This window comes from Gymnoscopelus microlampas (genome assembly GCF_963454915.1).
Source record: "Gymnoscopelus microlampas genome assembly, chromosome: 6".
NCBI classification, from domain to species: domain Eukaryota; kingdom Metazoa; phylum Chordata; class Actinopteri; order Myctophiformes; family Myctophidae; genus Gymnoscopelus; species Gymnoscopelus microlampas.
The window spans coordinates 50993974-51008705 of NC_139943.1; the positions used below are offsets into that span (position 1 = coordinate 50993974).

At 43.4% G+C, this 14732-nt stretch overlaps 1 protein-coding gene across 1 annotated transcript in view; it reads left to right on the plus strand.

Annotated features, from left to right (window-relative positions):
• LOC311047891 (protogenin B-like) overlaps window positions 1–14732 on the plus strand; it is a gene marked incomplete at both ends in the record, with an annotated part of 29229 nt that overhangs the window by 7712 nt on the left and 6785 nt on the right. The window contains 9 exons of the mRNA XM_084060840.1: window positions 2757–3050; window positions 3952–4111; window positions 5008–5255; window positions 5768–5932; window positions 6485–6808; window positions 8918–9130; window positions 12895–12990; window positions 13874–14063; window positions 14589–14716. Of these exons, the coding sequence (XP_083916966.1) occupies window positions 2757–3050; window positions 3952–4111; window positions 5008–5255; window positions 5768–5932; window positions 6485–6808; window positions 8918–9130; window positions 12895–12990; window positions 13874–14063; window positions 14589–14716 (1818 nt within the window). The remainder of the gene's footprint in view (window positions 1–2756; window positions 3051–3951; window positions 4112–5007; window positions 5256–5767; window positions 5933–6484; window positions 6809–8917; window positions 9131–12894; window positions 12991–13873; window positions 14064–14588; window positions 14717–14732) is intronic.

Sequence of the window (14732 nt, forward strand, 5' to 3'; positions counted from 1 at the left end):
TTTTTTGCTGTGTCAGCTAACAAGGCAAACCTATTGAGTTTCCTCTGTGACGAATGGTGTGAAAATGAGAAACTTAAGGCGGCCCTTGGTCCAACACATCTTTACCTGGGTGGGGGGGTTAAAGAAGAGACAAGGAGTGTGGTGATCAATGAGGGGTCTATTGAAGATGTCCCTGCACTAGAATCCACACAACAGGAGGCTGATACAAGAATAATACTCCACACCCTGTACAGCGTCCAGAATGACAAAGTTGACAGAGTTCTCATCCATGCCAATGACACAGACAACATCATCATGTGCCTTTACTATGCAGCAACCCATCTCAGATGCCTTCCAGAGCTGTGGGTGAGAACAGAGCAAAATTCATACCTTCCTCTCCATCAAATGGTATCAGCACTGGGGCTCGCACAGTGTCGTGCCCTGCCCTTTATCCATAGTTTAAGTGGCAGAGATACTGTACCACCAGCTATCCCTTCTTCACTGGGAAGAAGGCATGGTTCAAGGCCATCATGCGTCTGGATCTCTGCACTTGAGGAGTTTGGTGAAAACTCTTATGATTCCCTCTCAGATGACGTCCATAAATCCGGCACGAGACCTCACAATTGCTGTATATACATCCAAAGAGGACCACCAGGAGGATTTTGACCTGAGTAAGCTCAGAGTGTACAAGTTCCTCAATAATAGATCAACCCTCTTAAAGCTGCTGCCCCCGACAGAGAATGCCTTTGACCTGCACCTGAGAAGAGCTGTCTCTCAGTGCTAGCAATGCAGTCCCCCTTGCATCTACCGAGCCAGCCTGGCCTGTGTCAATGAACAAGGCAATATCATGCAGCTGTATCAAAGGCTGCCAAAAAAAACTGTTCCCGTGCAAAGAAGGCAATTCCATGCTACTTAGGATGCCGTTGCCAGGGACTGGAGACACGATGCAGCAGGATCAGTGCAACACATGACAACAGTGACAGTGAATAGCATTGTACCATAGTATCATTGGCTTTAGAAGCAGGCAAGACAGCACCATAGAGGTCAAAATGAACCTTTTGTAGGCAACCTCAATTCCGCCTTTACTCTATTTGTCACTAAGTAGTCTATCTTTTGTTATGTTACTTGAATGCATACCACTATGTTAATTTGTATAGCCCTAAAGTTGAAGTTTATGGCAAGTCTTGGAGTGTGCATGTGTCGGTTTATATTGTATTTAGTTTATTAAAATGATACATAAGATACGTTGTGGGCTTTTTCTCCGATTTTCTCTGCAATCATCCCCACAACTATAGATCTATAAATCAATAAATCTGAGGGGAAATGTAATACCATACATTATTTATGACTGCAGCCATATTGACAACATATAAATTAAAGCTCAAACTGACCAAATGTGTTCATATTGCTTAAAAAGCAGACTTTTTGCTGTAAAAGTCATAGTAAAACTCATTTTCGAGTGGCGTCCATCTTGGAAATATGCAAATGAAAGGTCCAGACACACCCAATCATAAAGATAAGTATTCCATTGAGTTTCTCATGCTCTGAAACCATGAAATAGACACCAAGTTTTTATTTCTAGCCCATCTGGTTCAAAAGTTATTGCCAAAGCTATTTTCTGATAATATTGAGGCGGCCATATTGGATTTCCAGCAGCAAGGTGACCGGGTTGTCCATATAGGTTGTGATCCTACTGGGTCATAAATATTATTTCTGGTGGCCAACCTTTTATGGCAGGACAAATGCAGCATACCCCCCTTTGCCCCCTGGGTATAAGTTTTTACTCTACTGGATGTCGGCCATCTTGAATTTCGGAGTCAAAACAAGGTCTTACAATTAAAATTGTGTCAGATTTGGAATCCTCATGGTTGACTTGTATGGAAAAGTGCCTTCATACATGATTCTAGGTCATTCAGATCAAAAGTTAATTTTTAGAGATGGCGCCGGGCGCCATTTTGAATTTGGCTGTCTAGCAAAAAATGCCAGGATTTTTGGGAGGGACCTGGGGGCTAAATCTTTTCTAAAGGGTCCATAGAGGTCAAATCAATCGTCAAACCTTACTTGCCAAAGGATGGTCACGGAACCTCCATTTTTGACTCTACTATGGAGGTGGAGTTTTGAGGACAACTGCTTTGAATTGTTATTATTGTTTACACACAACAGAAACCAAGGATTATATATGTCAAGAGCGAGAGATCACAGTAAAAATCCTAAGCATTCTTCCTCCACACTGGGAGAAAAACAGCATCTGAAAGTTTGATGGGATGCATTTTTACACGTGAGACTGTGACCACTTTTACATTGCATCTTATGAGCGGTGGGGTTCTTTTGCTGCCGACCTGCGCGCGCATACTGTTTCGTATCAGTGTGACGTCGTCTGTTAAGGAACTCATCAAAGGCACCAGTCACTTTTCCAAAAATAGCAGATGTACAAGCTCATAGTGCAGCACTCTGCGCTGAAGGCTCTGTACCCCAAAGGTTCGCTTGCTTGTTTGGGGAACAGAGAGGAGGTCCAAGTCAGTGGATCTACAAGCTCACAACGCGTTGTGAGCTTGTACATCTGCTATTTTTGCTATTAAAGAAAATTAATGGGAAGAAGAAAAGGTGACTATTTCCCCCTAAATAGATATCTGTTCATGTGTACAGTATATACAGTATATGTATCCTTGTCTCTGTTTAAGGTTGTGGTCTTGCAGCTCTAGTAATGTATGTGTGTCTGTTTACAGCTACTACTCTTGCAGCTCTAGTGATGTATGTATATGTGTCTCTGTTTACAGGGTCTGGTCTTGCTGCTCTACAAAGACCCAGAATCCTCGCTGCTCCCCAAAACGTGACGGCCTCCCTCCATCAGAGTGTGGTCTTGGAGTGCATTGCCGGGGGAAACCCGCGGCCCATTGTATCGTGGAGCCGGGCGGACAGCCGGCCCATCGACGCCAACACCCGGGTGCTAGGCAACGGCAACCTGCTCATCGCCGACGCCCAAGCCCGCCACAGCGGACTCTACCTCTGCCGAGCCACGACGCCGGGCACCCGCAACTCCACCATGGCTGCTGCCAACCTCACTGTTCTGGGTAAAACTATAGATCTAATACCAACCTCACCGTTCTGGGTAAAACTATAGATCTAACTGTATACCAACCTCACTGTTCTCGGTAAAACTATAGATCTAATACCAACCTCACTATAAAGAAAACATCACATGAATGGACCTGGGATGTATCCTCAGTGTTGTAGCCTGGGGTCATCGTGTGTTTCGGGTCTCGCAACAACATACACCCTCACCCAGGTGATCCAGCCGGGGGTTGATCAAGCCCCGACTTACATCCCAGTAGCTACCCACGGTCAGTCCTCTTAGGGAAAGACAGGGACCCTCAGTCGGCTTCTCCGAAACTACTCTGCCTGGACTGGGGAGAGGAGAGGCTCTGGCACGTGGAGGGACTAGGCTCTGTGGATGGCCTCCTGGCCGGGCTCCTCCTTCGTCTCACCAGGTCCAGGACCTGAGCGTTGCACCAGACTCCCCCGTTCCAAACATTTCCTTCTGGCGTGATGGTTTCTTGGGCCGTGGTGGTACTGCAGGCTCCCCTTGCAGCTTGCTTGAATGGCCCTCCTTAAAGGCCTCACCGTGGGTTTGTTGGGCTTCTTCCTCACGGAAGACACAGGCTGGGGCGCTAACCCATACTGCTCCCGGATGCCGTCTACATTCCGGCTGTCAACCGTCTCTCCAGTGGTCACCAAACTATTCCTGGTTGTCACATAGTCTATTCCTATGAGCCACTATAAATAGAATCACTAACTATAAAGACAACATCACATGGATGCACCTGGGACGTATCTTCAGTGTTGTAGCCTGGGGTCATAGGGTGTTTCGGGTCTCTGTTCTTATCGGTATCTTTATCTTTAATAAATGGTAAATATAATGTATGTTCCAGTACAGCAATCTTTAATAAATGGTCATTATGATGTATGTTCCAGTCCCTCCGTCCATCACTGAGCGTCCAGAGAGCCAGACCAGGCCCAGGGCGGGCACTGCCCGCTTCATGTGCCAGGCTAACGGGGTGCCCGCCCCTCACATCACGTGGCTCAAGAACGCACAGGAAGTGCATTTAAATGGCAGGATCCAGATGTACAACAGGTACTAATTACACTAATGAATTATAATATGGACATATTGTTATTACTACCAATACTAATGAACGCTAATGAATTATAATATGGACATGTTGTTATTACTACCAATACTAATGAACGCTAATGAATTATAATATGGACATGTTGTTATTACTACCAATACTAATGAACGCTAATGAATTATAATATGGACATATTGTTATTACTACCAATACTAATGAACGCTAATGAATTATAATATGGACATATTGTTATTACCTCCCATACTAATTACACTAATGAATTATAATATGGACATATTGTTATTACCTCCCATACTAATTACACTAATGAATTATAATATGGACATGTTGTTATTACTACCAATACTAATGAACGCTAATGAATTATAATATGGACATATTGTTATTACCTCCCATACTAATTACACTAATGAATTATAATATGGACATATTGTTATTACCTCCCATACTAATTACACTAATGAATTATAATATGGACATGTTGTTATTACTACCAATACTAATTAACACTAATGAATTATAATGTAAACATAGTGTTACTACTACTACTAATATTGTACTACCACATCTAATACTAATTAATATGAATTAACATTCCCTCATGTATATTACGTTAGGATCTAGTCTTCTTATGCTGGATTACCTTCCCTCATGTAGATTACGTTGATATTTCCTTATGTGGATTTCAGGATCTACCTTTTCTGTTCCCTCTCCTGTTCTTACTCTCTATCTCTATCATCTCCCTACTTATGATAGAAAACTTGATGTGTGTGATGATGGCATGCAAAGAAAGAAAAGTAATTCACCCACTTCTTTACAACTGTAAACCTGTTGATGTGACAATAAAGTGTACTCTGATGGATGGTTATCTCCTCAGTAAACTGGTGATCACTCAGATCATCCCGGAGGACGACGCCATCTACCAGTGCGTGGCGGAGAACGGCGCGGGCTCGGTGCTGTCGGCGGCCCGGCTCATCGTGGTGATGTCTGAGGACCGGCCCGGCGCGCCACGGGACGTCCACGCCGAGACCATCTCCAGCTCCGCCATCCTGCTGGCCTGGGGACGACCCACCTACAACGCTGACAAAGTCATCGCCTACTCCATACACTACATGAAGGCTGAAGGTAAGAGGTTGTTTCTTTCTGGAACACACACAGTCGGTTTTTAAGAGTGATTTAAAAGATATAATGGAATCAATGAGGACGATCTTTGAAACGGCGTGGAAGCCACGTTGTGCACAAAAACAAAAAAAAAGTCCCTGTGGGTAGGGGGAGGGATCCGTGTATCGACTGGAACAATAACACTCCAACCGTGAGCAGCCATATTGGGGCTGTGGCCCGTTGAAAAAGGGTGGTTTTCAATGAAAAAAAAAACTGACTTAGGAGTGTTTTTCTAAAAAATCCCATAGTTGGGCTGAACGGATGTCTGTTTTTTTGGAATGACGTCACATCTGACTACTTCTTCTCTGAGTGGCGATCGATCATTCCAAAGCTGTGTTAGGGCGCCCCTTGTGGAGTTTTGTTCTTGGCAAGCAAGTGATGTATTTAATAGAACGCATGTATGCGTCTTCGGCAGGTAGGCTAATGTGTTAACGTGTCTTTGCGGTTCTCCTTCGCGTGTTTTGCACGGCGTTCAGGTCTGAACAACGAGGAGTACCAGGCAGTGATCGGGAATGACACCACCAGCTACATCATCGACGATCTGGAGTCGGCGAGGAACTACAGCTTCTACATCGTGGCCTACATGCCCATGGGCGCCAGTCGCATGTCGGACCAAGTCAGCCAACACACCCTGGAAGATGGTGAGAAAAATAAATAAACATTTTAGGGGTACTTAAAAAATAAATACTGATTTAGAAGGCATTTGTAGAATGGGCCTCAGATCTTCATGGGTTAAATAAAACATGTAAGTACTTGTAGCTCTGTTGGACCGATCTGGATGATATGCAGTGGTGTGAAAAGTACTCACTTTTTTTACTTAAGTAAAAGTATCAAAACTGCAATGTAGAAATACTCTGTTACGAGTAGTACAAGTCCGGAATTGAAAATGGACTTGAGTAAGTTGAAAATAGCAGACCTACAAGCTACAATGCATCGCATTGCGATGCATTGTAAGCTTGTAGATCTGCTATTTTCAAAAGGCCGAAATGTATATAGTGCTGAAGTGGTTAATGTCTGTTTTGTACAATATTTGGACCCGAGATGTTGTGGACTAGAAGTAATAAGTACCGAAAATTATAAATACTCCAGTAAAGCATAAATGCCTCAAAATGGTACTTAAAGGTACAGTACTTAAAGTAAACGTACTTAGTTGCTATCCACCACTGATGACGATGATGGTGTTTTCTCTGCAGTACCACTGAGGACCCCAGAGCTGTCCCTGAGCAGCTCCAGTCCCACAGACATCCAGGTCACCTGGCGGCCCCTCCCCGCCAAGCTGAGCCGCGGGCGAGTCCAGGCGTACCGGCTGGCGTGGCGCGGCGCCACGGCGGCGGCGGGCGAGGGCGAGGCGGCGGTGCAGACCGTGGAGCTGGCGGACAACGCCACCCGCTACCTCCTAGAAGACCTGCAGCCAGACACCATCTACCTGCTACGCATGGCGGCTTCCACCAGGGTGGGCTGGTGTGAACCCACCGCGTGGACCTCTCACCGGACCCCCCGGACCTCCAGCACCAAAGGTATACCGCACGGCGTCGGCATATACTGTACAGTACCACCTGGTGGACAGATTAAATAGCCTACTCGTGGATTAACCCATTAACTCATTTACTGCCACAGACGTAATAAACTTATTTTTTTTTTATTAGATTTTATAAAAGACCGCACTGTTCTTTATCACCCGCAGTGATCACTTTCACTGTAACTCACCCGGATACGGAGATAACGTCATCCGAAGATTTCCGTTTCCGTCCGCTTCCTGTTTAGCCTTTTCATTAAAACGTCTCTTTCTCGAGTTGACTTTTTTTTTCGCCGTGTTATGCGACACACGCTGTTTTGAAACTGCTGCTAGAGGAGAAGGAAATGTCTCGGATGGAATATTTTTTCTCTGGGCGACACACACACGTACCTGTGTGTTTTTAAACAGTCGGACACGCGATCATAAGGGATGTACATTTTCTGTGGCAAGCTGAACAAGTATGAGAAGCGAGAAATGGTGTATTCACATGGGGCTGCATATAAGGGGCCGAGCCGGTTTAATGTTTGTTGTCGTAGCGCGACGCATTGTGAGCTTGTAGATTTGCTATTTTCAAATGGCCAAAATGTATATAGGGCTGAAGTGTTTAATGTATGTTTTGTAATAATAATCCAAATCTACAAAGTAACCAGTAACTAAAGTTTTCAAATAATTGTAGTGGAGTGAAAGTACAATATTTGCCTCTGAGATGTAGCGAAGTAGAAGTAAAAGTATTGGAAATTGGAATTACTCAAGTAAAGTAAAAATGCCTCAAAATGTCGTACTTGAGTAAATGTACGTAGTTACTTTACACCATTGCCAAAGACCTGGATATTATTGTGTCCAGATGACCTGGACGTTTTGTCACAGTCAGCGCTTTGTCCCTCTGCTCACATGTGTCTGGTGGGGGCGGGGCTAGAGGCTCTGTAGAGCGTACACTCTCAGAGTTACAGACCTGTAAGAGTCCATTTGGTTCCATTTGTACACTCTCAGAGTTACAGACCTGTAAGGGTCCATTTGGTTCCATTTGTACACTCTCAGAGTTACAGACCTGTAAGGGTCCATTTGGTTCCATTTGTACACTCTCAGAGTTACAGCCCTGTAAGGGTCCATTTGGTTCCATTTATACACTCTCAGAGTTTACAGCCCTGTAAGGGTCCATTTGGTTCCATGTGTACACTCTCAGAGTTACAGACCCATAAGGGACCCCGGGCCAGATGTTGACCACCAGAGCAGCAGCTTTGTCTCGCTGCAGGCTTTGTGTTGGGGACCCGTGCAGCGACCTTTGACCCTGGCTGTCAGTGGTGTGAGAGCCGCCTCAGTCATGGGTCATAAAGAAGAGGCTGTGTGTGTGTGTGTGTGTGTGTGTGTGTGTGTGTGTGTGTGTGTGTGTGTGTGTGTGTGTGTGTGTGTGTGTGTGTGTGTGTGTGTGTGTGTGTGTGTGTGTGTGTGTGTGTGTGTGTGTGTGTGTGTGTGTGTGTGTGTGTGTGTGTGTCCATGACGGCATTTCTGAATCTTTTAAGTTAAACATATAGAGATTCCACAGCCGTGAACAGAACGGCCCGTTGATATATAGACGGCCGGGTTGAACCTTACTGCTGGTGTGTGTGTGTACAAAACACCAAGATCCCATTCAGGATCAGATTCTGCTTCTGGTGAATCTTTTAGAGTTCTGAGTCTGACCTTATCTTCATGTATCTTTTGTTCTGACCTTCGTCATTTATAAACCACCAAGGTTAACCACTCTCAGCCTGATGTCCCTCTTTCGGGGAAAAGTTATACATTATTAATAAATATAGGCAACAATAGGGGGAAAAAGTAAGAAAGTGAACAAAATCAGAACATTTCAGAAAATGTAAACCATTCAGAAACTTTTACCATTTTCAAACTTCACAAGCATTGATTCATCACAAAACAAAGTATATAGTTATAATGTCTGTGTAAAACATGATTCATAAAAACAGCATTAATATTGTGTTTTGTGTGTGTGTGTGTGTGTGTGTGTGTGTGTGTGTGTGTGTGTGTGTGTGTGTGTGTGTGTGTGTGTGTGTGTGTGTGTGTGTGTGTGTGTGTGTGTGTGTGTGTGTGTGTGTGTGTGTGTACTCCTCCTCAGTGCCCACTGCCCCCACGCTCCAGCTGGACCCATTGAACTGCACGTCCATCCTGGCACGCTGGCACAGTGCCAGTGTGCCAGGCAGTGGTAACAGTGGTAACGGTAGCCTAGCGGTGCGGGGCTACCGGCTCTGGTACCACGAGGAGAACCAACCAGAACAACCCACCGTCACCCTGAGCGCCAACCACACCCACCTGACCATCAGCGGCCTGGGTGAGTGATCACATGACGCTGGCATCGCGTACAGGAAGTTAAAGTTAACCCGTTCAAACCTTACATTAGGCCTGTAACGATTCATTCAACTCACGATACGATTCCAATCACGATATCAGGTTCACAATACGATTTTTTAACACAAAATTATTTTCCAGACAAATGACTGAAGTACATTTCTTTTTCATTTTTTTCTCTTACACAAATCCAGTATTTTCTTCTCATATAAAATATTGGATAATTGTCTCAGGAATGTGAGAAAAAAAACACAGTGTCTCAAAGAAACGATAGGATATCAGTTAAACATTGATTGATTGATTGACATTTTTATTACGCAAAATAATGTAAAACAACAGTTACATTTATAATACTTTTGTCTAAAAGGTCCGACCAAAAAAGTCCTTGCGGACTTGTTTCCGTTGGGGTCCTTGAATTGATTTCATAGACATATATAGTAGCAACCAAACAGTTCAAAAATCAACATAAAAATACAGAAAAAAAACCCCAAAAAATATTTACAAAAAAAGGGGAGGGGGGGTCGTCTGTCTACAGGGAAACTGGTACTAGCTCCTCTTTTGGCCTCCAATGACAATGAACCTAACGTCTATCTAAACAACATGCTATGTAAAGTATCTTCTGTACATCTGAAGAGGTTGTAGAGAGAGAGAGACCATGTTTGAAAATGTTAATAATAGACGTGTTACTGTAGGAGAACAACTGGATGATGTAACTCAGGTTGTTAAGATCACACACGAACACATTGTAATGTGTAAAGTGAATTAAGACAATTAAAGTAACGCTGAGTCATGTTATGCAATGGGACAAAAGTATGTAAAATCTAAATAAACATATATTTTTTTTTAATTCATGCATACGTAATAATCAATGTAGATGGCTATTTGAAAATAAACGATCTACAAGCTCACAATGCGACGCGTTGTGAGCTTGTAGATGGGCTATTTTTAAACATTAGTACTTTTACTTTTGGTACTTTAAGTATATTTCGATGCCAATACTTTTGCACTTTTACTCAAGTAACATTTTGAACACAGGGACTTTTACTAGAGTATTTTTACTCTGTTATAAAATCTAAATAAACACTTATATGTTAAATAAAATCCATGCATAAGAGAGGAGTGTAATAATCAATGTAGATGCGACTCCAGAGACACTTTATGGGTTTTTTAATCAAAGTGATTAAAACGTATTTGACTGAAAAATAAATTAGCATCTCTGATCAATACGGGGACCCCCCCCGCCCCCATTGCATGGCCTCCTAGGGTTCAGAGGTCAGGGTCCAGATGTCCCTGGCTTTTGCATAATGACCGCTGGCCATTGTTTGTGCATGTGTGTGTGTGTGTGTGTGTGTGTGTGTGTGTGTGTGTGTGTGGGTGTGGGGCCAGAACTGACCCACGCCCTGTGACTTCTGACCCCTATGACCCCCCCCCCCCCCTCCCTTCAGCTGGACTTGAACAGAACCGTGACCTCTAGCCGTGGGACCGACCCCCCCCCTCCTTCCCTCTGTGCTGTCCAATATGCAAATAAGCCATGTGACCTGATCTATGCTGTTGGGGTTTGATAGACATTATGTCACGGACCCCCGTTCATCTCTCATCTATACAATATGTAGTGGGGGTCTCTGCTTCATCTCTCTCTCAGCCAAGGGGTCCCTGCTTCATTTCTCTCTCAGCTAAGGGGTCCTTGGACTGAAAAACCTTGAAGGGTTTTAAACGAAAAAAAAAAAACATTTTCAACGAAAACATATCACATTCAGCACCTTAACATACACTCTAAAGGTTTTCTGGGTACGTAGGTTCACCAATTTATACATTTATAACTCTGATAATGTGCAAAATGTAACCAAATGGACCCGTGAGGGTCCATTTGGTTACATTTTGCACATTCTCAGAGTTCAAAAATATAACACAGGATTGTGTTCTGCGTTCCACATACACATACGGTATCATTGTGTGTGTAGAGTTCAGGGTCTTTCCTTCAGAGTCTCAAGTTGAAGTCTCTATAAAGGCCAAGAACACAGGAACATAAAGAAGCCAAACAAAAGCCCCTCTCGGCCCCCCGTCCGTGGCCCTGAGCCCGGATTCCTTCTGTTCTATCTTAGCCTGACCTCTTTGACCCCAGTCAAACCCGATCCCCCACCCCCCCCCCCCCCGGTCCCCCGGCTGGCCGGGGGTCCCGGGCAGCTGAACAAACCCCTCCCCCACATCTCATGGACAACAGTGTGGTCAATACTACTCCCTACTCACAGGCTGACCTTTATTCACAACTGACTGGACGCAGAAAAGCTCATCCAAAAACGCTCCCTAAAAAATATAACCCCTCCTGGTTTTTAATGGGTCCGGTGCAGTGGTGTAAAGTAACTGATGTACATTTACTCAAGTGCCGTACTTAAGTACACTTTTGAGGTGCTTTTACTTTACTGGAGTATTTCCAATTGTCTATACTTTTACTTCTACTCCACTACATCTCAGAGGCAAAATATTGTGCTTTTACGCCACTACAATTATTAGAAAACTTTAGTTACTTTGCAGGTATAAACTATTACGTTATAAAACATACATTAACCACTTTAGCTCTATTTTATACCTAGACTATTTGAAAATATCAGATCTACAAGCTCACAGCGCGTCGCATCGCTTGTAGCTCTGCTATTTTCAAATGTTTGGAACAATTTTAATAATATTTATAGATATTTTTTTAACATCAATCTTCTCTTCTGGGGGGTCCCTGGCACAACACGTTTTCAGATGGGGGTCCACGCGGCCAAGTACATATTCATTTGGGGGTCCTTGACATGAAAGAGTTGGAGAGCCACTGCTGTGTATGCTGTCTGGATAAGACTTACATCAGCATTATAGCACCACCTAGTGGCATGATGGGGTTTTTCTTTTTAGATTGCCTGAAATGAAAATTAAAAAATAGTTTTCACACTTTTAGAGCATAAACCTTTTAGATCATAAACCTGTCATAACGATCACAGAGTTACTTTATAGATCATAAACATGTCATAACGATCACAGAGTTACTTTATAGATCATAAACATGTCATAACGATCACAGAGTTACTTTATAGATCATAAACATGTCATAACGATCACAGAGTTACTTTATAGATCATAAACATGTCATAATGGTCACAGAGTTACTTTATAGATCATAAACATGTCATAATGATCACAGAGTTACTTTATAGATCATAAACATGTCATAACGATCACAGAGTTACTTTATAGATCATAAACATGTCATAACGATCACAGAGTTACTTTATAGATCATAAACATGTCATAACGATCACAGAGTTACTTTATAGATCATAAACATGTCATAACGATCACAGAGTTACTTTATAGATCATAAACATGTCATAACGATCACAGAGTTACTTTATAGATCATAAACCTGTCATAATGGTCACAGAGTTACTTTATAGATCATAAACCTGTCATAATGGTCACAGAGTTAATGATAGATGCTAAAAACTGAATACATTTTCATGCATTCTTTTATGAAAAGTCCCAAAAAGTCCATCTCAATGGATCAGCAGATACCAACCAATTTGAACAAAAAATGCATCATGACATGTGGCTGTCAATACGTTTTCCAGACACAATGATAATGCATTTTGAAATCATCATGTTTTTTTTAAAGATAAACAGCACCGGAATACGTTTCTGAAACATTTAAGCATATATTTATTTATTTATTTATGTATGTATTTATGTATTTATCTCTTTGTGTTTCAGATCCAAGGAGGAAATATCAGGTCAAACTGTTGGCTTTCAGTGATGCTGGAGACGGTTACCATGCCGACCAGACTGTCAGCACGCCTGGATGTGTGTGTAAGTACGCGCACGCACGCATGCACACACCTATGCACACACCTACACACACACGCACGCATGCACACACCTATGCACACACCTATGCACACACCTATGCACACACCTACACACACACGCACGCATGCACACACCTATGCACACACCTACACACACGCACGCACGCACGCACACACACACACACACACACACACACACACACACACACACACACACACACAGGTTTTTGTTCCACATGCAGTAGTGTTCTGTAACAAAGTAGATTTACTTGAGTACTGCACTACAGTTTTGTTGTATTTTTGAGTATTTACTTCACTTAAACTTTCACTACATTTCAAAGACACATATTGTTCTTGTGACTCCATTCATTTGTAGGAAGAAACTCTCTGACCCAAATGTACATAAATATGTATGTTATGGATTAACCCATTAAGCTCTGTTTCAAAAATAGTGAAAATTGAGGATCTGTTCACAACGAGTTGCAAATAAATCAGCACAACTTTAATTCAGTCTGGGTTAGGATTAGGCATTTGGAGGTTATGTTTAGGAGTTAGAATTAGAGAGAATGCCTTATGTTTACATATAGTTGCTCGCTGGTGTCGTCGTGCACAATGTGTCGCGCTGCCACGCATCGTGAGCTTGTAGATCGGCTATTTTGGGGGATTTGGCTTACGATTAAAAATGTTGTTATCCTCACAAGTATTGCAAAAGTAAACCTGTGTGTGTGTGTGTGTGTGTGTGTGTGTGTGTGTGTGTGTGTGTGTGTGTGTGTGTGTGTGTGTGTGTGTGTGTGTGTGTGTGTGTGTGTGTGTGTGTGTGTGTGTGTGCATGTGTGTGCGTGTGCGTGTGCATGTGTGCGCGTGTGTTTGTGTGTATTCCTCAGCTACACGAGACCATCCAGCCGCCGCCCCCCCGCCCCCTGACCATGTGACCGCCATGGCCAATGGCAGCTCTTCCTCTGTGTTGCTGAGCTGGAGGAGGCCGGACTTCCCTTCTGAGCGGACCGTTAGCTACACCGTCCGCTGTACGCCTGTAGCAACACACAGCGCTGAGGCTGTACGATACCTCAGTGTGTAAGTGGACTAGATATGATATAATATGATATGATATGATATGATATGATATGATATGATATGATATGACAGACAGACAGACAGACAGACAGACAGACAGACAGACAGACAGACAGACAGACAGACAGACAGACAGACAGACAGACAGACAGACAGACAGACAGCATGCAGCAGTAACATTTTGTCGCTGACTTAGACCCTTAATTTATGCTCCGTCGTACCTATTCTCGTGTCACGGCGAGCTTTAGGGTTCAACAGCTCTATAGACATAGACATCATAGTCAGACATGAATCACCCCTGACCCCTGACCCTAACTCTGACTGTATGTCCCTGACCCCTGACCCTAACTCTGACTGTATGTCCCTGACCCCTGACCCTAACTCTGACTGTATGTCTCCACAGTACCACACAGAGTGTTGAGGTTCATTATTAACATATTAAATCTCTCTGATTCTCTCCACAGTACCACACAGAGTGTTGAGGTTCATTATTAACATATTAAATATCTTTGGTTCTCTCCATAGTACCACACAGAGTGTGGAGGTTCAGGATCTGGAGCAGAACAGTCGTTATGAGTTGGTGGTTCGTCTTCATGTGGATCAGAGGTCCAGTCCTTGGAGCTCTGTGGTGTACCACCACACCCCGCCAGCAGGTGGGTTACTGTTACT